General features: G+C 47.3%; 1 protein-coding gene across 1 annotated transcript in view; it reads left to right on the top strand.

Annotated features, from left to right (window-relative positions):
- Positions 1–2,290: 2,290 nt before the first annotated feature.
- MAP2K6 (mitogen-activated protein kinase kinase 6) overlaps positions 2,291–26,922 on the top strand; it is a 56,315-nt gene continuing 31,683 nt past the window's right edge. The window contains exons 1-3 of the mRNA XM_058038562.1: positions 2,291–2,435; positions 24,511–24,577; positions 25,384–25,432. Coding sequence (XP_057894545.1) covers positions 2,420–2,435; positions 24,511–24,577; positions 25,384–25,432 — 132 coding nt within the window. The 5' untranslated portion in view covers positions 2,291–2,419. The remainder of the gene's footprint in view (positions 2,436–24,510; positions 24,578–25,383; positions 25,433–26,922) is intronic.

The raw sequence follows: 26,922 nt of genomic DNA, 5'->3' as shown, positions 1-26,922 counted from the left end.
GCCATGAAGGAAGGGATGGCTGGGAGCAGAATAATCAAATAAAAACATAAACCAGAACCAAAGAAACTGAAATAGCCACTGGATCCTTCAGCACAGGAACTGCTGGAGCCTGTCCCATCCCATAAAGTTGGATCGCCAAGCTCCTCTGCTTGGTTTCTCCATTTGCAAAGTGCATTGATTTGGGAAAAAACAGGGCTTCTGTCTGTCCCTGCACAGGGCTGTGATCCAAAATACCCAACAGCTTCAGAACAAAACCTGGGGTGCCTCCCTTCCCACCTCATGACATGCTGGGAGAATCCTGATTTAAGCCCCAAAACCTGGTTTTGGTGTTCAAGGATGCACCAGGAGGCACCGCAGGTGTTCTGGACACAGTTTTGCTCCTTTCCCACCGCCTGTAACAGCCGAAAATCCCACCTGGGCAGCATCTGGGTTTCCCAAAGCATTCCTTGTGAAGGGAGATGGAGCAGGGGCAAGCACCCCCCTCCCCAGAGGGATGGGACAGGGAAACAACTCTGGCAAAGCTCCTGCAAGAGGAAGCAGGAGAATTTGGGGGTGCTGGAGCTCACTGCTGTTGGTGGGGTGAATTTCTGGCCCTGCAGTGAGTGCTCACACAAACACTGACACTGAAGCCTCCAATTGTGCTTCATCCTGGACAAACCCAGCACATGACTGTGCTTGCCTCCCGAGCTCCCTGATCAAACCAAGGCTGGGAACAGCCTGGTGTCTAAAACAAACAACATTTCGGGGCAAATCTCCTGTTTATAGACAGAGGGGAGATTTTTCAGCAGTGACACCACAGAAATTGCTTGTCCAGTTTCTCAGCAGCAAATTCATCCCTTAGCAATGAGAGAGTGAGTTGGGAGGGGAAATAAAGAAATCAGAACTCTCAGAAAATTCAAACTACAGTAGGCAGGGAGTTCTAAGGAAAAGAGTTATGGCCAGATGCAGCAGTTTGAGTTCTTTAGTCAGCTGTGCAATAACCTTTCCTTTCCTTTCCTTTCCTTTCCTTTCCTTTCCTTTCCTTTCCTTTCCTTTCCTTTCCTTTCCTTTCCTTTCCTTTCCTTTCCTTTCCTTTCGATTTCCTTTCCTTTCCTTGAAATTTCCTTTCAATTTCCTTTCCTTTCCTTTCCTTTCCTTGAAATTTCCTTTCAATTTCCTTTCCTTTCCTTTCCTTTCCTTTCCTTTCCTTTCCTTTCCTTTCCTTTCCTTTCCTTTCCTTTCCTTTCCTTTCCTTTCCTTTCCTTTCCTTTCCTTTCCTTTCCTTTCCTTTCCTTTCCTTTCCTTTCCTTTCCTTGAAATTTCCTTTCAATTTCCTTTCCTTTCCTTTCCTTGAAATTTCCTTTCCTTTCCTTGAAATTTCCTTTCAATTTCCTTTCCTTTCCTTGAAATTTCCTTTCCTTTCCTTGAAATTTCCTTTCCTTTCCTTGAAATTTCCTTTCAATTTCCTTTCCTTGAGATTTCCTTTCCTTTCCTTGAAATTTCCATTCAATTTCCTTTCCTTTCCTTGAAATTTCCTTTCCTTTCCTTGAAATTTCCTTCCCTTCCCTTCCCTTCCCTTCCCTTCCCTTCCCTTCCCTTCCCTTCCCTTCCCTTCCCTTCCCTTCCCTTCCCTTCCCTTCCCTTCCCTTCCCTTCCCTTCCCTTCCCTTCCCTTCCCTTCCCTTCCCTTCCCTTCCCTTCCCTTCCCTTCCCTTCCCTTCCCTTCCCTTCCCTTCCCTTCCCTTCCCTTCCCTTCCCTTCCCTTCCCGGGCCTTTGCAAAGCGTGATTTGAAGCGATTTAAAGTGGTTGGAAGCAACTTGAAACGGTTTTAAGCAATTTTAAGCGTTTTGAAGCTACTTGAAGCAGTTCCAAACAGTTTGAAGCGGTTTCAAGCAGTTTGAAGCTACTTCAAGCAGTTTGAAGCGACTTGAAGCGGTTTCAATCGGTTTGAAGCGATTTTAATCGGTTTGAAGCGGGCGAACCCGCCGCGCTCTCCGCGCCCCCTGCCGGCGCCTCAGCAGGCGGGATGTGAGGCCGCGGGACTACATCTCCCATGCGGCCCCGCGGCGGCGCCGCGCACGCGCAGTGCGGTGCCCCCCCCTGCGCGCCGGAGGCCGGGGCGGCCGCCCCGGCCCATCATGTAGGTGCAGCCGCGCCGGCCCCGCGCCAGCCGCGCAGGGACCCCCCCGCTCCCCCCGGCCCCGCCCGGCCCGGCCCGGCCTGGCCCGGCCCGGCACGGCGCGGCCCGGCGCGCCCCGAGCCCCGCGCCGCCCAGGCGGGAGCGCGCGCGGCGTTCCGGGGGGGGAGCGCGCCGCTCGCATCTTTTGTGTGTGTGTGTGGTGTGTGTGAGCGCGCCGGGCGGCTCGCCCCTCGGCGGGGCCGCGCACGGGGGGACGGCTCTTTGTGTGCGCGCGCCCTGCCCCCAGCCCGCCGGGGGACAATGTCTCAGCCCCGAGGTGAGAGAGCGCGCGTGCACGTGCAGCCGCGGGTGGATGCGCGCGCGTGCAAGGGCCGCGCGTGCACGCACGTGCACGTGCACGCGTGCACTCGCTCGTGCAACTTGCGGTGGCGGGGTGTGGGGGAGGGGAGCTGGTGCGCGCGCGCGCGCGTTCGCTTGTGCAACTTGCGGGTGCACGCGCGCAACCGCGCGTGCAAGCGCGCGTGCAGCTGCGTGTGCGCGTGCATGTGCAAGTGCGTTTGCATGTGCATGCACGGGTGCGGGTGCGTGTGCGTGTGCATGTGCATGCATGGGTGCGGGTGCACGCGCATGCATGGGGTGCGGGTGCCCGCGAGTTTGCACGCCCGCCTTGCCCGGGGGTCACCGCTCACGGTGCAGCCTCCAGTGCTCGCAGCTCCCGGTGCAGCCCCCGGTGCAGCCCCCGGTGCAGCCCCCGGTGCAGCCCCCGGTGCCCCTCGGCCGCCTTTGGCACGGCCCGGAGCGAGCGGGGGGTGTTGCAGCAGCAGCAGCTGCAGCCGGGGCTCGGCGCGGGGGTTAAAGCAAAACTTTTAAACAAGTCCGCGAGGGAGATGAAAGGTGAAACTGGAGTGGAGTTACCGGGAATTAAATATATACCTATGTTTCCATGGGAAAGTATTGTTCTCGTGCCAGCGCTGAGATCATTTTTCCACCCTTTTCTCTCCCCCCTTCTCTCTTTTAATATTTGGTAACTTTTGGTCACACCAGCACGCCCCGAGCGTGCAAAAAAGGCAGGAATGGAGCGTTTGGAAGTGCAGGAATTGGGTGTTTGGGAGCTGCAGAAAGGCAGGAATGGAGCAGTTTGGAGCTGCAGGAATTGTTTAGGAGCTGCAGAAGGGAAGAAGTTGTGAATTTAGGAGTTGCAAAAGGGCAGGAATTGTGCGTTTTGGAGCTGCAGAAGTTGAGAATTTCAGAGTTGCAAAAGGGCAGGAATTGAGCATTTTGGAACTGCAGAAGTTGAGAACTTAGGAGTTGCAAAAGAGCAGGAATTAGGCATTGTGGAGCTGCAGAAATGCAGGACTGGAGCATTTAGGCGCTGCAGAATGCAGAAATTATTAATTTAGTTGCAAAAGGGCAGGAATCGGACATTTTGGAGCTGCAGGAGTTGAGTGTTTTGGAACTGCAGAAGTTGAGAATTCTGGGTTTGCAAAAGAGCAGGATTTATGCATTTTGGAGCTGCAGGAGGTGAGTATTTTGCAGCTGCAGAAGTTGAGAATTCAGGATTTGCAAAGGGGAGGAGTTAAGCGTTTTGGAGCTGCAGAAGTTAAGAATTTCTAAGTTGCAATAGGGCAGGAATTAAGCATTTTGGAGCTGCAGAATTTGAGAGGTTAGGAGTTGCAAAAGGGAAGGAATTGGACATTTTGGAGCTGCAGAAGTTGAGAATTTCAGAGTTGCAAAAGGGAAGGAATTATGCATTTTAGAGCTGCAGGAATTACACATTTTTCAGCTGCAGGAACTGAGCATTTTGGAACCGCAGTTGAGAACTTAGGAGTTGCAAAAGGGTAGAAATTGGGCATTTGAGAGCTGCAGGAATTGTGCATTTTTGGAGCTGCAGAAGTTGAGAATTCAGGAGTTGCAATAGGACAGGAATTGAGGATTTTGGAGCTGCAGGAATTGAGGATTTTGGAGCTGCAGAAGTTGAGCATTTTGGAGCTGCAAAGTTGAGAGTTTGGGAGTTGCAAAAGGGCAAAGCTGAGCATTGAGGAGCTGCAGAAGGGCAGGAGTTGAGGCCTGGGGAGCAGCAGGAGGGGCTTTGGGAAGGGGACAGCAGTGATTTATTTCTGCCAGCGTGCTGCTGGTGCTGGTGGTGGTGGTGGCAAAGAGAGAGCTGGCTCTTTGCTCTTTGCTTTTTAACTCGCTGCTCATTCCTGCCTGCCTCTGCCTTGTGCCCTTGCAAGGGCGGGGGGGGGGGGCAGGCTGGGAGGAGGTGGAGAATTTCATATTGCAAAAATGCTGCGGGAATGCAACAGGGAGAGAGCTTTAAGGAGGAGTAGCTGTGGCCATTCATTGTGAAAATCCCTGCCCGTGACACAGACGCGGCTTTTGGAAGTGCTTGGGGTGGATGTTGCAGCTTGGCTCTCACTGCATCCTGCAGCTCTCACACATATTTGGGATTTTGGGGGTGACAGGCAGCGTGTGGCCTGGCAGGAGCAGGTCCCAAAGTGGGTTTGGAGCTCGTGTTGTGTTTATTTATTTATTTATTTATTTATTCAAACTAACCCACAATAATCCTTGCAAGGCAGGACGTTGGGAAGGAGGTGCCTGCACAGCTCTTGCCACACAGCTTTCCTTTGTAAAAAGAAAAAATGTAAAGTTGTTGTATAATTTATTCCTAATTTGGGTTTGCTGCAGTCATCTTTTCCAGCCGGGCAGGGGAATTGTAAAAGTTTCCGATGCAAAGAGCCAAGGGAGTTTGATAATGCAGGATTGAACCCAGGGGTACCCAGAGCCCTCTGCCGCTGCCAGGGGGGGACAGGGGGTCCCCAAAAAGCCTGGGGGTGGCAAAGGCTGAGCGTGCAGAGTGGTGACACGCAGGGAGCTGTGCTGGTGGCCCTGCAGAGTGCTGAGTGTCCCCCAGCAGGGCCTTGTACCAGGAAAAGGGAGGATGGAAGTAGCCAACCCACAAAACATGATCTCAATGAATGGCATCATTCTTGACTCCCTCTGCCGCCCTCCTCGCTGCCTGCAGCACCAGTGCCTGCATTCCTGGCACAGATGACTTTTCCAAGCTCAGCTGTTCGGGCCCAGCTTTTGCTCAGGAAGGGGTTTCAGCTCTGGGCTCTGCAGCAGAGGTGTCGTTCTCTGGGATAAGCTGAGTTTTTGGGATCAGCTTTCACGTGTTGCACAGGAGGTTCCTCAGCAGCTCTGTGGAAAGTACAGCCCAGTGCCTCAGCCAGCTGCTGAGCCCTCTCCCTGCTTTGAATCCTTTCCAGAGTTGTTCTGAGAATTTGCCAGAGATTAATTTTTTTTTTGGTGCAGCGTCGCAGGGGGAACATGTGAGCAGCAGAGTTGTTCTTGCTCCCTGCAAGGAATCCCACCTGGTTCAGGGAGACCCTACCTGTGCTGTGCAAAAAAATGGGGGGGGATTTGCTTCCTGCACAGTCTGAAGAGTAAAACCCCCTGGAATTCAGAAAAACCACTTTTCTTCTGGCTTTTTTTGCAGCAGGAATGAACAGCATTGTGCTGGTGGCTCTGAGCCACCTCACCTGCCCCTGAGGGTCCACCCAAATACAAAACTCACCTGGAGTCAGAGACACCCTGTGCTTGTTCATTCCCTCTTTCAAGCTGCAGGCTGGTGTTATTTGTTGGATGTAGCAGCCCACAGCAAAAATCAGCTTTTCCTGAGCCCAGCAGGTTCCTGCAGCTTGTTCCTCACCTTTGGAGATGGGGCTGCTCTGGCCAGGAGGGCCTTGGTGTTGATGGGAGCTCAGAAGTTGAATCCTTGCCCAAATCCAGCCCATTTGGCTGTCGTGACTAATAGGATATTATTTTGGAAGAGGTGGGGGGGGGGGGGGGGGGGGGGGGGGGAAAAAAAGAGGAAGTCCATATTAATTTCAAGCCAAGCACAGTTTGAGGCTGTAAATCTGGACTCTGGTGACAGCAGATATATTCAGGAGTCTCCCAAATTCCTTGCAACGGGGGGAATTATTCCCTGGCAAAGCCCACATGGGAGCAAACACCTGCAAATATGCAGATTTCTCCATTGCAACGAGGAAAGGGAAGGGGGAGCAGCACCCAGGAGAGCACTGATTCATAAATGCACCGAAATGATGTTTGAGCTGAGTGTTGCTGCCTGTTGGCCTCACACCTGAAGCTCAGGCTCTTGTTTCAAACACAATTTTCAGCGCTCCAGCTGCAAAGGGAAGCTGAGATTGTGAGCAGCACATCCCACGTGATGCTGGCTGAGCGTGCACCCCATGGACTTTGACCAAAGGCCTGCACCTAGTCCAAATACCAGAGTTTTACGTGAAACACTCATGTTTTCCCCAGCCAGAGTCTCAGTGGAGCAGCTGTAAAGCTGAGCTATTCCTTGTTGTTGGGGTTTTTTTTTGCAGCCCTAGGTAGGTGGCAGGTTGTTGCTGGTGGAGGATTAACCTGCAGGCAGCTCCTGTGGGTTGTGCAATGTGAATTTTGCCTCATCAGCACCAGCTCAGCTTCTCCCCACTCACACACTGCCATGACACAGGCACTTGGCACGGTCAGCCGGGTGCAAGCCTAGCAAAGCCTGGACTAGCAGCAGATTTCAGCTGCAGCTGATGATTTATTCTTAATTAATTTTTTTTTTAAGGGTGCCCTGTTGAATTAGGTTAAGTGCTGGAGGTGCCTGTGTGCCTGCTTTGGGTTAAGAGATGGGACAAATATTTATAAAGAGGTTTAAAAACCTCCTGCAATGCCAGGCTGGAGGAATTACCCAGCTTGGGAAGAGGAAAATGTGGTTGGGGCAGAAAAGTGGCTGGAGGTGAACCAAAGCTGTGCCCAGGTGAGGGCTGAGACGCCTGGGTGAGCCCCTGCTCTGCCCTCAGGAGGTGTTTGTCCTGTCCCCATGTCACACATGTCCCAGCATGTCCCAACACCACTGCTCAGGCCAGCAGCTGCCACCCAGGAACATATTTAATATTTAAAAGCTCCAACCAGGAGCAATTCTAGCAATAAAAGCTGCAGGAAGAAGGGAGCAGAGAGCTGAGTGCTCCTGCCAGGCTCCTCAATGCTCCTTTTTATTGTGGTGTTTAAGTCCCCAAAACCTGGGGGCTTCCTAAGGGCTCAGTTCCCTCCACTGACACATCCACGAGCTGCTGAGGTGAAGCAAATGGTGCTCCATGAAAAGCACAGGAGTGATTGGAGAGATGAGACTCTTCACATGGAACATGGTCACAGCAGGTTTGAGATTTTGTGTTGAAAATACAACAAAGTGATTAAAAAGTTGCCTTTTCCCCCCCAAACAGTGCCTGTGTCTGTTGTCCCTTGGGCTTTTTCTGTTGCTGAAAACAACTGTGATAGCCCCTCTCCAAAAAGGACTGAAAACCAACACACCTGAAAAAAGCTGGAAAAAGAAGAATAGTGTGGGAGTTGTGTTAGCACAGGAGTGGGGATGCTTTTCCAGCCCTCTGCAAATGCCCTTGGAGGCCCAGAGCTCCTCAGCCTGGTGGTTGTGCTGGTCCCCAGCCCTGCCCCAAGGGGTTCACCCCATGAACTCGCATTCCAGCTGCAGAGGCAAAATCACAGCTGTGATGGCAGCATTGGCACAGCAATTCTGGGCAGGAATTACTCACCAGGGCTCCCTTCCTGCCCTCTCTCATTTTGGGGACCGTTTTGGGGTGTATTTACAAGCTGGCAGCATCATTAGATGAAATGTTGAGTCAGCCTCCAGTGGCCAGGAGCGTTCTTTTGGTTTGAGACGTGGACAGAGCTGTAATTAAAAATAATAAAAATCTGTTTCATTACCTGTGCAGTTCCTGAGCTCCCTTCCTCAGGGCCTGGCTGGGAATAGTTTCAGGGATTAGCATTATCAGTGGGAGCAGGGAAGCAGATCCAGAGGCTGGAGCTGTGCCACCTCACATATTATTATGGTCTGTGGTGGCCGAGTGGTGAAGGCCATTGGGTGCAATTTCCATAGCTGCTCATTGCGCAAAAACTGGGGGTTTTTTTGGTTTTTTTTTTCTTTGCTTTTGTCTTCCAAATCCACAATATTCTGCACTTGACAGGTGTGAATGGAGAACTGACTCCTGCTCAGTGGCCTTGGCTCAGTGAGAAGCAGTTTGGAGAGGGGAAGTCTGAGCCTGGTGCTTGTAGGGCTTTCTGTTGCCTCAAAGCCAGAATTAAACCCATCCTTCCAACCTCCCCATCCCTTTTAAAATGGGGATTCCAAACACACAGAGGGTTCATCCCACCAGGACACGGGGTGCTGGAGCATTTCTGAGTCACCTTTCCTTTCGCCATGGTGCACAGAGATGCTGCACATCCTCTGTGGGAGCTGCAGGAATCCTCTGGAGCTGTGAAAAATCCCTCTGGATCTGCATCCCGACCTCCAGCAGGAGCCTGGGTTTGGAGGGGCAGGGTCAGAGATGGCATCAGGAGAGGCTCAGCTGCTCTGGCTGCATCCCCCAGTTGCTGTTGGAGCAGTGCCTGTGGCTTTTTGGGCTGCAAAATCCCAGTCCTGTGAAGCCCAATGCAAACAACCTCTGCAGCTGGGGTAGGGTTTCACATTTGTGAGAGAAAAAGCATTTTTTTTTCCCCTACTCTAGCAGGAAAACTGCACAGAGCTGAGCTGATCCAGTTTCTTGCTGGTGCTGTTTTGTTAGCCTACTTAGCAATTTTATCATCAAGGCTGGGTTTTCTTAGCCTGCACCCAGGCAGATCAAAAATCGTGAGAAGAACTGGAGCCACTTTTACTGCATTCAGATGAAAAAAAAAAATATAAAAGAAAGAAAAAACCCAGCAGAAGTTGCAGATGAGATGCCAAAGATAAGGCAGCAATAGGAAATCAGTGCAGGAGTCAACACTTGAGTGTGTCTGCAAGAAGAGGCCTTTAATGAAGGCTGAATCAGCACGGACTTGGGAGCTGCTTTTGAAGGAGAATCATTTTTCTAAACAAAAATATGTAATTGCACTCAATGAAAAATGCTTATCAATGCCAAATGGCCCCAGAGCATGGTGTGTGTGGCTGCTGTGTGCACATCCCAGGCCTGGTGGTGGTTTTTGTGCCTGCCCTGGGGGCTGATCCCTCACTGCCTCACTCCTGGCTGCTCACAGGGATTATTCCACACTCAAGCAACAAGTTATAAAAATTACAGCTTCACTCCGTGGTATCATTCCTCTCATGAGTGTTTATTGCTTCTGCAGTAGTTCAAGGTCAGATATAGAAAATGACTCAAAAGTCTTTTGTTGTTCTGAGAGCTCTAAAGTGATGGAAGGCCCAATCCAGCAAACACAAACCTTCCCAGAGAGCCAAAAGGGAAGGGAGAAAGAATATTTTACAAAGGCAAACCCAGCATTGATTCCTGACTTTTTAAAGTAGGTTTGGATTAGATATTAAAAGAAAATTACTTCCTGTGAGGGTGGTGAGGCACAAGGACCTGTAGATGTGATGGTTGCCTTGGCATATTCCATAGACACTAAGAAACTTAGATTTTAACTCTGTTCCCGATTTTATACCTTATTTTAGCCAAGAAATCCTTGTCTCAGCCTGGTTCTCCTGGTAGGTTGTTAAGGGATTGTGGTTTTCATCTCTTAGGAATTAAAAACGGAAAGCACAGGGTGCCCAGAGAGGCTGTGGCTGCCTGGAAGTGTCCGAGATACCCCTGGAAGTGTCCAAGACCAGGCTGGACAGGGTTTCGAGCAATTTGGGACAGTGGAAGGTATGAGATGAACTTTAAGGCCTCTTCCCATTCCATGACTGGGTGATTTTCCCCTGGATTTGCTCTGTTCTGTCTGCTCTCACATCTTTGGTGTGCAGCACCCCAGGCAGAGCCCACTGCAGTCACTGCCTTAGTCCCTGCAGGTGGGAGGGGAGCAGTCCCTGCCACATCCCTGCCACAATTCCTGCCAAAATCAGGGCACACAAGCTCAGAAGGTGTTTTTGGCAGCAGCTCTGCCCTCAGGGTTGGTTTGTGCAGCACCCGGCACAGCCCTGGGCACAGCTCCTGCTTTCAGGGCACCTCTCCAGCACTGGAGTCACAGCCACACTTCGCAGCTTGGATTTCAGCGCTGCCCCTTTTTCCTAGGGCTGCTTTCATTGTCTGCAATTAGGGTCTCCAGTGCTGCAAAAAGTGTGAAGGAATAAAAGCCAGTGTGGCTTTGTGAGGGCTGGGATTGATTTCTGCTCTCAAGCAGCTGGCGCTGTGACCTTTTAGAAAGGAGCTGTCGGCCTGTGGGGTTTGTGCATGTGGCTGCCCAGGGTTAAAGCACAAATATGGGATATTTAGGAAAGGAGCGCCTGTAAGAGCTGAGAGCAGCTCAAGGAAGAGACAAGGACTTTCCATGCTGTCATTAAAATGCCAAAACCCCAAAAGTAGATTTGTTCGATCACTTGGCCAAAAGGCCTGGAGCAGAAGTCACAGCCCTGAGGGTGCAGGGCTCACCCCAAACCCTGCAGAAGGAGGTGCAGAACAGCTCTGACCATCATTGCCTCACAGTTTTGGCAGCAGCAGCAGGACAGGGAAGCTGCTGCAGCTGAATCCGAGCGGCTCTGAGGTTTGGGATGGGGAGATGAGGATAAAGCCTGCACTCAGTCCCAGGTTTGCTTCTCTGAAGAGAAGGATGCTGCTGGTTAATGCACAAGTTCCCTCCCAAGCAGACCTTGGTACTTAACTGTGTTAATTAAATGCTTTCAAAAACCACAAGATTGACCTTCACTGCTTGCCCACAGATTTTTCTCTCATTTAACAAGCAGAGGGCTGTCAGAGTAGCCTATTAAAGGAGAAGAAAGGCAAGGCTCTAATACTGTTGGGTTTTGACCTGTGCCAAAGTGTTTTTCTGCTTTTCAACTCCTAAGAGATGGAAACCACAATCCCTTAACAACCTACCAGGAGAAACCAGGCCGAGACAAGGCTGAAATAAGGCACAAAATAGGGAACAGAGTTAAAATCTAAGTTTTTTATGTTTTATTCCATATCTATGGAATATGTCAAGACAACCATCATATCTACAGGTCCTTGTGCAGCAAGTGAGCTCTGCTCTGTGACATGGAATTGTCCTTTGGGAGAGACCTTCTAGAAAAAAATAAAGTCAAATAACAGAGGCTCTGACTTCCTTACCTTTGCCAAGGACACCAGCAATTTGCTCATTGCTAATAAAACTCTGGAACATATCTACAGAAAGCTTTGGATCCCTGCCAAGCAATCAGTTTTATAAATGAAGCAAAAGAGCAGATTGTGCATTGCAGGGAAGGACATCCCACATCCCAAAGCAGCCCCCGACTGGAGGGAGAGCCCAAAATAGCCCCTGGCAGCTGGGGAGGGTGACACAGATGCTGCATTCAGAGATGGTGAGAAACAAGTTGATTTCTGGAGGCAACAAATGAGAAAATCCTTCACTGAAAGGGTGATTGGGCACTGGGATCACCTGCCAGGGAGGTGGTGGGGTCACTGTCATGCCACATGTCACTCAGTGCTGTGGTTTAGCTGGTGAGGAGGTGTTGGGTCATGGGTTGGGCTTGATGAGCTCAAAGGTCTTTGCCAGTGATTCTGTGGAGTGAGACCAGGCTGAATTCCCGTTGTTGGGCAGAGAGGAGGAGCCCGGGGCTTGCAGCCCTGCATGTCCCTGTGGGGTGACAGCAGGGCAGTGTGCCCTGGCAGTGTCCCCTTGCTCAGAGCCACCTGAGCAGGGCAGCACCTCAGGCTCCCTCAGCTCCATTCATGTCACCCGGCCGTTTACTGAGACAAGAATGGGAAATGCTTAAGGTGCCTTTAATGGGTTGGTGAAAGGATTTTGGGGAGCTTTGAGGTCACTTGGTGCATGTTTTTATTATTGTCTGCATGTGTAAAAGGTTGATGTAAAATGCTGTCCAGGATACAATGTGAAGTTCACTTCAGGAGAGACAAATAAGCCTCTGGCCAAGGCAAGTTTAGCTTGAAATGCAAGAGAACATTATGACAAAAAATATATCTTAGAAGTGGGGTTTTAATTCTTCAGCAGGATCTAAAATTCTAGAAAATAAATATGTCTTCTACACAGACATTTAAAATCAAGTAAATTCAGAAGAGACTTACAAGAAGCCAGCCATTCCTTTTTTTTTTCCCTTTAGAGCCAGCCATGCCTTTCCTTTTTTTTTTTTTTTCTTTTCCTTAAGAGCCAGCCATGCCTTTTTTTTTTTTTTCTTTCCTTTCCTTTCTTTTTTTTTTCCTTCCCCTCAAAAACATTTGGTGCTTCCCCTGCAAGAAATCAGGAGCTTTCTGTCTGATAAGGGGCTGGAACAGCTTCCTGCAGTAGGAGAGAATTTCTCCTCTGGCTCTTCCTGCACAGAGGCAGAACAATGCCAGCACTTCCAGCCTCTCTGTACCTCGGATAATCTCATTTAGGGTCCATCCTGTGTGAGCATCTCCTGCCAAGGGGGGCTGCTTTTCCAGCTGTTTGCTTTAAAAAGGTTTTTTAAAAAGGGTTTTTTTGAAAAGGCATTGCCACAGCAGAAAGGCAGGAGGTTCACTCAGGGCTGAGGCAGAGCAGGGCCTTGTTTGGAGCAGTAGGGGCTGAAGAATTTTTTTATTTTTCCCTTAATGGAGAGGCTAAATAGGATTCTTTTTTCATCCTGAAAGTGGGATTTTTTAAATAGGATTTTTTAAATTTTAAATTTAATTTTAATTTAATTTTTAATTTAAATTTAATTTTTTTAAAATTTTAATTTAAAAATTTTAATTTTTTTTAATAGGATTTTTTTATTTCATCCTGAAAGTGCACATGGTAAACTCAGAACATCTGAGTCCTTTTGCATGGGGCTGAATGTGCTTGGTTGGAGCAGTAGGGGCTGAAGAATTTTTTTCTTTTCTCTTAATGAAGAGGCTAAATAGGAATTTTTTTCATCCTGAAAGTGGGATTTTTAAAATAGGATTTTTAATTTTTTAAATTTAATTTTAATTTAATTTTAAATTTAATTTTAATTTTTTTAAATTTTTATTTTCTTTTTATTTTTAATTGAATTTTTTTTTTTACATAGGATTTTTTCACTTCATCCTGAAAATGCCCGTGGTAAACTCAGAACATCTGAGTCCTTTTGCATGGGACTGAATGTGCTTGGTTGGAGCAGTAGGGGCTGAAGAATTTTTTTATTTTGCCTTAATGGAAAGGCTAAATAGGATTTTTTTTTTAAATCGTGAAAGTGGGATTTTTTAAATAGGATTTCTAAAATTTTTAATTTAATTTTAATTTTTAATTTAAATTTTTAATTTAATTTTAATTTTTTTTTAATTTAAATTTTTGAAATTTTTTTTAAAATTTAAATTTTTTTTTTTTTTAATAGGATTTTTTCACTTCATCCTGAAAGTGCACGTGGTAAACTCAGAACATCTGAGTCCTTCTGCACGGGACTGAATGTGCTTGGTTGGGGTCGAGCACACCCATAAAAGAATTTACAAGCTTGGGACGTATTTTGTCCTGATTGCTAAGTGGGATGGACATTATGGGTCTGTGTTGATGATTTATTTTATCCTGCTTCTCTTGGTTCCTTTTTTCCCCTTTTTCTGCTTTCCTTTTTCCCCAATTCTGCTCATCTGCCCATGGGAAGCATCTCCTTTTTGGGAGTGTGTAAGTGAAGCTCCAGCCTCAGACCTCTCATGGGGAGTTGTGTGGAGGCTTTGGCAGGAGGGCTCCTAAAAGGAGATTTGCATTTTCAGCTTCTGCTTTAGGGATGTGACCTGATGGGCTTTGATCCATGTGCACATATGAAGAGAGAGAAAAAAAAAATCTGCCCACTCGTGTCACTTTATTGGAAGGACAAGAGTTGCTGTCACAAGTCTGTCGCAGTGCTGTCATGGATTTCTTCAGTGTGATTTCCAAATTGAGATAAAACTGCACGATAAACCTGGGGGAAAGCTTTTGTTCTTTATAAATGCCTTGGATTCTTTCTGTGCCAGACAAGCAAATGTGCCTTCCTCAGCCTGGAGGAGGATGAGGAGAGATCTCAGCAGTTCCAGCTTCTGCCCTGGGGACAGGGATAGGGACAGGGACAGGGGCAGGGACAGGGACAGGGACAGGGACAGGGACAGGGATAGGGACAGGGACAGGTTGTTTTTAGGATTTGAGGGCATTCGAGATGATGTGCTGGCAGGAGTGGAAGGCAGGTTTGGGCCAAGCCAAGCTGCAGGGTGGAAAAGCAGCGAAGGAGGTGGCTGGCAGGTCGCGCTCTCTGACCTCTGCCTTAAGCATGTCTGAACTTGAAAAAGCTTCCCTGGGAGCTGCATCCACCTTGCCCTGCTCAGCCTGGAGCTCCTGGAGCTCCCCCCTGTGCCAGAGCTGCTGCTGGTGCTGGTGCTGGAGCAGCTCCAGTGCTTGGCTCTGTGTGCCCCTGGGCTCCTGAGCAGCCCTGGGCAGGGCGGGCAGTGCCATCAATGGGGGCAGTGCCAGAAACAGGAGGGCAGTGCCATAAACGGGGGCAGTGCCATAAACAGGAGGGCAGTGCCATAAATGGGGGCAGTGCCATAAACAGGAGGGCAGTGCCATTAATGGGGGCAGTGCCATTAATGAGGGCAGTGCCATAAATGGGGGCAGTGCCATAAACAGGAGGGCAGTGCCATTAATGGGGGCAGTGCCATAAATGGGGGCAGTGCCATAAATGGGGGCAGTGCCATAAACAGGAGGGCAGTGCCATAAATGGGGGCAGTGCCATAAATGGGGGCAGTGCCATAAGTGGGGGCAGTGCCATAAATGGGGACAGTGCCATAAACAGGAGGGCAGTGCCATAAATGGGGGCAGTGCCATAAACAGGAGGGCAGTGCCATTAATGGGGGCAGTGCCATTAATGAGGGCAGTGCCATAAATGGGGGCAGTGCCATAAACAGGAGGGCAGTGCCATTAATGGGGGCAGTGCCATAAATGGGGGCAGTGCCATAAACGGGGGCAGTGCCATAAACAGGAGGGCAGTGCCATAAATGGGGGCAGTGCTATTAATGGGGGCAGTGCCATAAACAGGAGGGCAGTGCCATAAATGGGGGCAGTGCCATAAATGGGGGCAGTGCCATAAACAGGAGGGCAGTGCCATGAACAGGAGGGCAGTGCTGGCCAGGAGCTGGGGCAGCGCCCAGAGCTGGTGGTGGGACACAGAGGAGTCACAGCTTTGGTTTCCTGCAGTTCCCCTGGCTTCCCCCAGCAATGGTGTTTTTAAATGCCCCACGGAGGGGTCTCAGCTTTGGTTTTCTGGGTTTCCTGCATTTCCCCTGGCTTCACCCCAGCACTGGTGCTCCTGGGTGTTTTTAAGTGCCCACAGAGGGGTGACAGGTTTGGTTTCTTGAATTTCCCATGGTTCCTCCCATCATTGGTGCTCCTGGGTGGTTTTAGATGCCCCACAGAGGGGTCACAGCTTTGGTTTCCTGCATTTCCCATGGCTTCCCCCAGCACTGGTGCTCCTGGGTGGTTTTAGATGCCCCACAGAGGGGTCACAGCTTTGGTTTCCTGGGATTTCTGCGGTTCCACAGGTTTCCCCCAGCAATGGTGTTTCTGGGTGTTTTAAAGTTTATTCTGGAGGCATTGCCAGCAGAGGGAGCAGGAGTTGGTTCCTGCCCTCTGCACTGGTCAGAATTATAAATTTGCTTTAAAAAAGGTTAAAATTGCTTACTGAAAAGTAAGCAAGAGCTTACTTGCTTATTTTTATATCTCAGATATTAAAGATGGATCTTTAATAACTGAGACATAAAAATAAGCAAGTAAGCTCTTGCATCATTACAGAATAGCAAGAGAGCTGTGTGATGGTGTGGCACAAAGGCAGGATAATCAAAGCTTTGACCTTCACATGTTGAAATGTAATCACAATATTTGGCTGAAGCTTTGCCAGAGTTCCCAATGACAGAATGCCAGGGGACAGATCCTTTCCTGTTGGGGTGTTCCTCTCATGAAGGAAAAATCTGGGCAGAGCTGGCACCTCATTTCTGACCTGCACATGGATTAACACAGCCCTCCTGCTCACCAGGGCCTTCTGCAGAAGGTGAAGATGCTCAATAAATAAATGGCTTGTGGCACACTCCTCTGTTTCCATGAGTATTCCCATTTGGCTCTCAAAATTATTGATATTTAACAACTCATTGGAAATGCACTCTTCTCAGGGGCACAGGCAGACTCTGGTAACCAAAATGTGCAGATAAACAAGAAGAAATGGCATCCCCTGGTTTCAGTACTGTCACCAGTGACCCAGCAGCCTGCAGCCCTTTTGCAGGGCGTGTTAAGAGGAAAATGGGCAGAGTAAAAGAGATTAGCCCCAGTCAGGAAATTACCTCCAAAACTGAATTACTGGCATACAGAGCTTGCTGAAAGGCAGGCAAGCAGCTCCTGATATTTGCAGGGTTTGGTGACATTTCTGTCCGTGTCTGCACCACAGGAGCCACAGATTGAGTCTGCTGGAGTCCTTATTGCAGAGCTGCCTGTTCCAGCTTTTTCTTCTGCTGCTGTTGAGAGCTTCTCCTGTTTTCTTCTGCTGCTGTTCAGAGCCTCTCCTGCTGGAGGCCGGGCTGAGGCAGGCACCAAGCCCCGTCCTTGTGATTTCACCTGGCAGCAGAGCTGCAGAGCTTTGTCTGGGCAGTGTGGGCGCCTCAGCAGGGACACAAATAACCCTGGCACTGCTCAGGGCTGCCCCAGTTCAGCGGGTGCACCTCACCTCTCCCTGCACAGCCCTGCTGTTTTGGTTTGGAGCCTCTGCTGGCCTGGGTTTATTGCAGCTTGTGGGGCTGAGTCAGGGCAGAGAGCGCAGCCCTGTGAGTGCAGCCCTGGGATGGAGAGAGCCCGGGGCAAGGAGTGGAGCTGGGGCACATCTGGATGTTAGGGACACAGCTGGGTGCTGGGTCGTGGATGAGTGCTGGCAGAGGCTGGGTTCAGGAGCAGGGAGGTCGTTCTTCCCGTGCACTTGGCACCGGTGTGGGCACAGCTTGAGAGCTGCGTCCAGTTTAGGAAGGATGTTGGGATGCTCGAGCACATCCAGAGGAGGCACCAAGGCTGATGAGGGGCTGGGAACACAAACCCTGCGAGGAACCCGTGAGGGAGCTGGGGTTGTTTAGCCTGGAAGAGACTCAGAGGTGACATTATTGCTCTCTACACCTTCCTGAAGGAGCCACTGTGGAGATGCCGCATGAGGGGGACACGTGGGGATGTGGCATTTTGTGCTGCAAAACCCACAGAAGTGGCTGCCTGAGGAATGTACCCCATTTGTGTTCTCTGTGAGGGCTGGATTTCCATTTCAGCTGGAGTGGATTTTCCTGCACCACCACCTTCCTCCCTGTCACCTGCAGCTCCATCCCAAAGGCGTTTAAATCCAAAATTCAGTGCCTGTTCCACAAATTTCAGAGGGTTTTTACCCATTTGGAGCCCGTGGGAGGAAGGTGGTGGTGCAGGACCCACTGTGGAGGCGCCACATAGGGGGGACACGTGGGGATGTGGCATTTTGTGCTGCAAAACCCATGGAAGTGGCTGCCTGAGGAACGTACCCCCTTTGTGTTCTCTGTGAGGGCTGGATTTCCATCTCAGCTGGAGTGGAGCCACGAGGAGTTCTGGTGCAGCTCCAGCAGCCGGGCTTCTCCTCAGCCCCACTCACTGAGCAGAGACTTTGTTATCTCTGTGTATTTTCATTTTTCGGCTCGCAGGGAGCCCCGGGCTGTGCTCATGGCCCTTGTTTAGTCTGGAGTGGGCAGTGTCTGACCCTGGGGACACCAGGAATGCTCCTCTGGGATGTCCCCACGTGTGGGGGAACAATTTAATTCCTTGGGGGACAGACCTGGCTTAAAGGCTTCAAACCTTGAGCACTGGGCAGTGGGGATGAGCTGGGGCAGGTACAGGACATCCCCACCCTCAGACTGTGCCACGATGGTCTGTGTACAGCCAGAGGAATTCACAAATATAAATAATGAACCCCTGAGATGATTTGTAATTGTAATTGCTAAAAATACTTTTTCACTTCTTTGGTAATTTTGTCAAAATATTTTTAAATACAAGGTTGCTACACCTACAGCAGCTGTTGTAACAGCCATAGGAATTCACAAATATAAATAATGAACCTGTGAGATGGTTTGTAATACTTGTTAATTTTTTTTTTCACTTTTTGGTCATTTTTGGTAATTTTGCCAAAATATTTTTAAATACAAGGTTGCTACACCTGCAGCAGCAGTTGCTCCATGTGACCCTGCTTTGCCCTGGGTGCTGTGTTGGGATATCTCAGTGTTTGTGTCCAGGGGGTTAATGAGTGAATTTCTCAGAGATTTGGGTATTTCCAGGTGTCCTGAAAGGCCTAAAGTTCTCTTTGGCAGCACCAAACCCACCATTGCTGCTGAAATATGGGCTGGAGCAGAGCTGTGATGAAATAAACCCTTTGCACTTGCACACCAAGGCTTTGTGTGAGGAATTTCCTCCTGCTCAGTGTCTGCAGGGTGGCTGGGACACAAAATAAATATTCTTAATTCCTGGGTTTTGCCAGAACCATCTGGGTTGGGAGTTTTGCACCCAAGCCATGGCCACGGGTCCTGTCCCTGTGCAAAGTGGCACTTCAGGGTCGGGCCAGGCTTGGGAGCTGCCAAAATTCACTTTTCTTCCATGGAAACCCACCAAACATTCCCGGTTTGCCCTCATTTTTGAGATGGGAGTTTGCTCACACAGACACTACAGCTGATAGGGGAAAACCAGATCATTGAGCTTTCAAAACCTTCCAAGAAATCACGCAAAAAGTCCTTAAGAGAGACAGGAACTGTAAATGAGCCACTTTTATCTCCTAAAAATGGGAGAAAGAGGCATTTCCTGCCTGTGAAATTTTACCAGCATGTTATGTGCCTAAGAGTGTTGTTTGAAAGGAAATGTTGCTACATGGCTATTGAACACATTTTTAATAATAAATTGTGGTGAAGACAGAACTAGTTAATATCCTTTGAAGGAAATAGGAGCTTTTTGTGGCAAGGAACCATTTATTTTGGATTACATAATAAAAGGTTTTTGACTGCAGTGAAAAGTCTGGAGACTGGGATTTTCCTTCAGAAGTCAAAGTTTATTTTCTGTTACAGCCCATGTGGGCAGCAAATTCCTCTGTCTTCCCTTTGAATTATCAAGGGTGGGAAAGCTCTCCAAGCTCATTGAATCCAAGCATTAACCCCAAAATCAGGGAATTATGAAGGGTGGAAAAGGTCTCCAAGGTCATTGAAACCACACAAGAACCCCAAAATCAGGGAATCATCGAGGGTGGAAAAGCTCTCCAAGCTCATTAAATTAACCCCAAAATCAGGGAATTAGGAAGGATGGAAAAGCTCTCCAAGCTCATTGAATCCAAACAAAAACCCCAAAATCAGGAAATCATTGAGGATGGAAAAGCTCTTCAAGCTCATTGAATCCAAACATTAACCCCAAAATGAGGGAATCATCGAGGGTGGAAAAGCTCTCCAAGCTCATTGAATCCAAACAAGAACCCCAAAATCAGGGAATTAGGAAGGGTGGAAAAGCTCTCCAAGCTCATTAAATTAACCCCAAAATCAGGGAATTAGGAAGGGTGGAAAAGCTCTCCAAGCTCATTAAATTAACCCCAAAATCAGGAAATCATTGAGGGTGGAAAAGCTCTCCAAGCACAATAAATCCCAACATTAACCCAGCACTTCCAAGGCCACCACTAAACCACGTCCCCAGGTGCCACCTCTGCTCAGGGATGGTGATGCCACCACTGCCCTGGCCACCCTTTTGGAGAAGAAATTCCTCCCAGTTTCGAATCTGAACCTCTCCAGGCACAATTTGAGGCTTTTCTTCTCATCCTGAGGTGGAACTTGCAGGAAGGAATTTTCAGGAAACTAGCTTTGTAAAGGTGGTGCCTTCTTCAGCACCAGTTCAGTATTCACTGTGAGTTTTTGGGGCTTTTTTTTGCTAAAACCAAGTAGATTTAAGCTTCTGCTTAATGTCACAGGTACCCTGGAAGTTTTGTTTATCAAATCTGGATTCTGGAGGTGTCTCTCAGCATCATTCCAAACCAGGCTTGGTTTTTTCTGCCTCAATTATTCTTCAAACTTGGCTTTTGAGTCAAGTGCTTGTGGATGTTCTCCATGTGCCAAATTGCAGGGAGAGCTCTCAAATGAGCTTTACTCAGAGGCTCAGGGACAGCAAAGCTCCAGGGGTTGTTTGCACAGAAAATTCACATTTTTTGGGTGCTGGGGAGCAGATGCACCATCCCATCTGCTGAGCCACCAGCAGAACCTTCTGCAGAAGGAGCCACATTTAGACTTGGGGCTGTGTGTGGTGGATCACTGGGGCTTTCCTTATTGCAAATGCCCAAGAATTGCAGCAAAATCCCTCTGCCCTGCTGGGATGTGCCCCAGGCTGGAGCCCTGTGCTGTTATTTCAGTGTTTGAAGCACCTGTGTGGATTCCTGGTGCCTGCCATGGGTGGATTTTGTCTTCCAGTCCCTGACTCTGTTATTGAATCTGCTTTTCCCAGATTTACAGTCTCCAGAAGCTCAGTTTCTGTGTCAGATGGGGCTGAGAGGGGCCACAGGCAGCACAGATAAACACACGCGGTGGTTTTGTCCAGGAAACAAAGCTAAAAATAGTCATGATTCACAAAAACAGAGTGGAAAATACTGGTTTGCTGCTGCGTGGAACAGGTACCATCCCATTTTGTGGGTTATTGAGCTGCCCCCACATTTGGAGCTCCTGTGCAGATGATTTTAGTGCTCCCCAAGCTGAGTCTGCTCTGGCAAACTGGGAGATTTTATTTTGACAGAGAGACACTTGCTTGGCAGTTCCTATTGAACAGAGCTGATCTTGAGACTTCCAAATGTTCTTTTCCTTTTAATAAAAAGCCTTTAAAGTGTGTTTGTGTTGGGGGAGAAAGTCAGTGGTGTGAGCTGGGTGTTGAGTTCTGAATGAAGGGGGATCCTGGCTCCTGCTGGGGTAGTTCTGCTGCTTGTTTTGGGTTTAAAGGCTGAAGGTGAGGGACCAGCAAAGCTCCAGGGGTTGTTCACACAGAAAATTCATGGTTTTTTGGGTGCTGAGGAGCAGATGCACCGTCCCATCTGCCGAGCCACCAGCAGAACCTTCTGCAGAAGGAGCCACGTTGAGACTTCAGATCTTCAGACTTCCAAATATTCTTTTCCTTTTTTTAATAAAAAAAGCCTTTTAAGTGTGTTTGTGTTGGGGAGAAAGTCAGTGGGTGTGAGCTGGGTGTTGGGTTCTGAATGAAGGGGGATCCTGGCTCCTGCTGGGGTGGTTCTGCTGCTTGTTTTGGGTTTAAAGCAGTGCCATGCTCAGGATTGCTGGGGCTTCCTGCAAACCACTCACACCCCTTGGCCCCAGAGGCTCGGAGAGATGAGTGCTTTGCATGTTGGAACAAAAGGAGCTCAGAAATTTGGCCTGATGCAGTTAAAAGCCATGAAATCGCCTGATTTCAGCCCAGGATTCATTAAATAGCCATGAAGTCAGCACAGCCTCACCATCCACACACCTCTGGCTGCTGCAGGTGCAAATCCTGCCCGTGGCAATTCCCATTTCCCATCCCTCCTCCTGGTGCCATCGTGAAATCCATGTCTTGTTCGAGCTACTGTTGTTGCTTTCCTTTTTCTTGAAAAGAAAACCCCAAGGAATGTTCAATCCTGCCTTGGCAGCTGCCAGGCACGGACAGATTGTGCTTCAAAAAAATGGCAAAGTTTCAAAATATTGTGTTCTGTGAAGACGAGACAAGGAAAATAAACTCCCCAAAATGCAGATTTTATTTCCCTAGGAGGAAAGGCTTTTAGTGTTTATTTGGGTTTGGCTTTTTGCTCCCTGGTTCTGCTGACACCACCCGTGAACCAAGATAAGATTCAACAGTGCACAACCTGTTCTGGGTCCAGCTCAAATCAAAATTTCCAGTGGGTTCATTTTCCCCCTCCCACAGCAGCCTGGGGGACAGCACGTGGGGTGGTGCAAGCAAAGCCTTGAGGGATAAAATGGAAAAAAGGCAATAAAGGAGCAAATTTGTGCCTGTTTCTTGTTGGATTTCGGTCGTGCCAGAGTGAATCCTTGGGGTTTGCCAGGAGGAGCTGTTGAGTGTTCACAGGGACAGTTCAGCCCTAAGAGGAGCAGTTAGCTCTTCTATAGGCAATTTGGTGGATTTTGTGTCTCTTTCCCGCATGCAAAATCAGTTTGAAGATGTTTTTTCCTGTGCCTGTCTCGTTTCCTTGCGGATGCAGGGAGGTGGCAGCTTGGAAATGCCAGAGGAGCGGGGATTTTGTTTTCCTGCACTGCCAGACCTGTATTTTTGAGATTCCTTTTTTAGGGTGAGGTGCCAGCATCCAGAACAGCTCTCCCATCGAACATCCCACAGATCTGAGGTGCCCCTGGCACAGCTTGGGCAGGAGAGGGAAACAGGAGCAGCCAGCACCAGAGAGCTCTAGAAATCAACGTGGCTCCCCAGAATCCCAGCACAACCCAAGAAGGGCAAAAAAATCCCAAATTTTCCACCCAAAGAGTCCCATTCCAAAGAGTCCCATTCATCCTGAACGGAAAACTCAACAGAATAAAAATTTGCTGGTTTTTAGAATTGTTTTTGCTTCCTTGCACACCAGCTTTTACTCTTTGGGAAAGCTCAGAGCTGTTCTTTGTGCTCTCCATGACCTTGCTGCTTTTATTTTGCTTTTCCCGTGTGAGTTGGGAGTTCCTGGGAGCAGAGAATTGGGGTTTTTTTCCACATTTTTTTTCCTTCTGTGCATTTACAGCTCTGTTGATTTCTGATCAGTGTGTGTGTGCACAGGGGTTTCCAATAAATGCTGTTTCCACAAGGTGTCAGCTGGGTTCTTGCAGCCTGCCCATCCTGGAGTGACTTTGTCAAATTTTGTCCATCTTTTGGAGCAGATGAAGAAAAAAATACTAAAAAAACCCCAAGAAACCACTAAAATTGGGAAAAAAACCTCCACCAAAACTCCAAACCCAAACAAAAAAAAAAAAAATTTTGAAAAAACCCAAACAAAATCAAAACAAAAAATCTCCAACAAAAATAACAGCAACAAAACAACCCAAAAACTAAAACTCTAAAAAATATGCTAATCCAAATTGATTAAATGATTCCTACAGGTCATTTTCCATCCTGGGTGCTGCCCTTTGATCCCCTCTGGCACTGGGATGCACAGGCATCTATTGATGTGTCAAAAGGAAAAACAAATTCAGACATGTATAAGTGAGGCTTGAGAGAGAGGGTTGGGAACAGAGTAAAAATCCTGCTTAAAAAAAAAGATTAATTAATAGAAATTGTTAGATTAAAAATGCTGAATAACTCAATAAATTGTTCCTTTTTTGCGGGGAGGATGGGCCAGGTTATAGGTGAAGTTTGAGAGAGAGGGTTGGGAACAGAGAGTGAAAATCCTGCTTAAAAAAAAAGAGTAATTCATAGAAATTGTTAGATTAAAAATGCTGGACACCTCAATTAGATGCTTGTGCCTTTTTTGGGGGGAATGGACCAAATTAGAGGTGAAGTTTGAGAGAGTTGGGAACAGTGACTAAAACTCCTGTAGTAAAAAAATAGAGTAATTAATAGAAAATGTCAGATTAATAATGCTGAATACCTCACTTAGATTCTTGTGCCTTTTTTGGGGGGGATGGACCAAAGTATCGGTGAAGTTTGAGAGAGAGAGTTGGGAAAAGAGAGTAAAGCTGCTGTATTAAAAAACAGAGTAATTAATAGAAAATGTCAGATTAAAAATGCTGAATGCCTCAATTAGATGCTTGTGCCTTTTTGGGGGATTTTATTAGCCAGGCAAGCAGGCAGATGTTTCCCTTGGGGTTTGGTGCCATGGGTGATGTGTCCAGGTTGTTTACTCCCAGGGGCTGGATCTGTGCAGTCATAAAAAGCTTCTTGTGTTTCTCATCTCAGCAAAGCTTGGCTGGTCAGTGTGAATAGAAACAAATGGCTTTGAAGCCTCCAAACTCGAATTGTGCTTTATTTTTGCTGGGTTTGCATAACTGTAGGGACCAGGAGATGAAAGGTGCAGTTAAACAGAACCACAATCTGCACTTTCAGGTGCAATTTTCAGGAGATGCTCCATCCTGCCAGGGTTTGAAGTTCTGTATCTGGAATGGTTTTAAAATCTGAGAAGTGTTTGAAGGGTTCCTATGTGGGCAGGAGCAGAAATACCTTTCCCTTTGCATGTTCTCCTGGCCTGCCTTTGCCAGGGCTCTTGCCTGGTTTCTGGAGCATGTTGGCAGGCAGAGCTCACAGGTTTTAATGAAACCCTGCTGAACAAAGGCACTTTATGTTTGAACTCTGTGCCCTGAGTCTGCCCCACCAGCCTGGCCGGGCATTTCTCTTAAATGAGCTCAGCAAATATAGACAAGCTGTGTTTTGCAAATTAACCCCAAACAAATCACACCGAACAACAACAACAACCACCAGAAAGTGCCTTTCTTCAACTCTGCCTCTTTCTTGTTTTGCAGGCAAGAAGAGAAACCCTGGGCTGAAAATTCCTAAAGAAGCATTTGAGCAACCACAGACGAGCTCCACGTAAGTCTGCAAGCACTGGGGCAGAATGAAAAGCAAACCACAAAGCCCAGCTGCCCTCCAGCACTTGGATGGAGCTTGGAGCACCCTGGGACAGTGGAAGTTGTCCCTACCCATGGCAGGGAGTGGAATTAAATGATATTTAAGGTCCCTTCCAACACAAACCGTTCTGGTGTTGTCTGATAATTTCTCAGCCCTTGCACTTCCCAGATCTCAGCCCCGTCATTCAGTCTCTCGTGCTGCTGGATGAGGCAGTAAAAGATAAAGAGATAAAGAGCAGAAGAAAAAGTTAAAAAAAGAAAAAGTTAAAAACCAGAACGGGCCCCCAGTTTTTACTGGTGTGGCGCTTTGGCAGCAGTTTGAGCAGCAGGCATTTGGTCGAGGCATGAAACTCATAAACCCTTGCAGTGGGAATCCCTCTGGTTTTAGGGCCCTTTGTGCATCCCCAGCCTGCTTGGCTTCTGTGCTTTGGGTGTTTCAGCCTGTGCTGGGGGACTGAGGTGAGGCTTTACAGCAGCTTGGGATGCTCCTGCCCACGTAATGCCCTTTTCCTAAAGCTGGCAGGGATTTGGTGCTTGCCTTGATTTCACAGTGAATCCCTGTGGGATCCTGCGGGGCCAGGCTGGGGGTGAGAAATGCCAGCTCCATTTACTTTTTTTCCTTTTTTTGGGGTGCCTTTGTGAATCTGTTGATCCTGCAGAGCCAGGGAAGGTGTGAGGGGATGGTTTGGGGGCTGGATTTAATCACTGAGGGAAAAATTGAATTTTTTAGGGAATATTTCAAATATTTTCCATTTTTTTTTTGTGCAGGCCACCCAGAGATCTGGACTCCAAAGCCTGCATCTCTATTGGTGAGGAGGTAAGAGTGAGACCTCTGGCACCAGAGAGCATCCTGGGCTGGCTGCTTGTGGGATTGCTTCACTTCAACCCCCTAGAAAGGGCAGAAAATTATAATTGACATTATAATTTATATATTTTAACATATATTTAAAAATATAAAATATTTATATTTATATATAATTTATATATAAATATATTATTTATAAATATATGAATATATATTTAAATGTATGATATATATTATTTATATATAATTAACATTATAATTTATATATTTTAACATCTAATCTACATATAAATATTTATGTTTATATTTATATAAAATCTATAAAGATATTATTTATAAATATATCTTTATAAATATATGAATATACACTAAATGTATTATATTAAATATATATTATTTGTGTATAATTAACATATTTATTAACATAATATTTATATATTTATAAATATATAAAATTTATATATTTTAGCATATAATTTATATATAGAAAATATTTATATTTAGCTATAAAGTATATATAAATATATGATTTATAAATATATATTTATAAATGTATAAATATATATTTAAATATATATAAATATATTATTTATAAATATATGTATTTATAAATATATGAATATATATTTACATGTAGTATATATATTATTTAGATATAATTAACATTATAATTGATATACTTTAACATATAATTTATATATATATAATATTATAATTAATTATAATTAACATTATAATGTTAATAATGGCTATAATCAACATTATAATGTTATAATTAACATGAGCACCCATTTTACCTGAAATAAAAAGCAGCTCCTGGAAGAATAAAAGCGGAGAAGCTGCAGCCTGAGCTCTGGGGGTTTGTGAGCCATGTGCAGGCAGAAATGCCCAGGTGCCCCTGGTGTTGGTGCTCCCTGGGCAGGGCTGTGTGGGTGGGAGCTGGAGCTGATGTTGGCACTGCCCAGCATCACCCCCTGCCTGCCCTGGCACGTGGGCTCCCTGCATATTTTCCACCATGGAAATTCCTTCCCTGCTGCTCTGAGGTGCAGCTTATCCCCTGGAAATGACCATTATCAAGCAAGGGCGTTGATAACAGGGTTGTTTTACTCTCCTCTGCAGTTCCTTTGCTGCTTTAAAGCCTTCACCCAAAATATTTCTCTGTGCTGATGTTGAAGGTCATCTCCTCCAGGAGCTGAGCTCAGGGTGGATGTTCCTGCCCTGGAAACCAATCCACCTGGATTTAAAAATATATAAGAGCAAAAAACAAACGCCAGGCCAGTTATTTTGATAGGAGGAAAAGGCAGAGCAGAATTCAAAAAAGCACCTTAAAGCTGGACCATAAATGTATGAGGTGCAAAAGATAGGTGTCAGTGAGGTAATTTATGCAGTGAAATTCTAATCCAATTGTGGTTTGAAATGCTTGATTTTGGAGGCTTTCCTTTCATTTTGGATTTTGTATTTGGAGCAGGGGCTGAGTGGTAAAACATGGTGCAGCAGGGAAA

This window comes from Melospiza georgiana, chromosome 21 (genome assembly GCF_028018845.1).
Source record: "Melospiza georgiana isolate bMelGeo1 chromosome 21, bMelGeo1.pri, whole genome shotgun sequence".
In the NCBI taxonomy this organism is placed as follows: Eukaryota; Metazoa; Chordata; class Aves; order Passeriformes; family Passerellidae; genus Melospiza; species Melospiza georgiana.
Note: the sequence above shows the minus strand (reverse complement) of the source record. Positions and strands in the feature narration are given on the sequence as shown.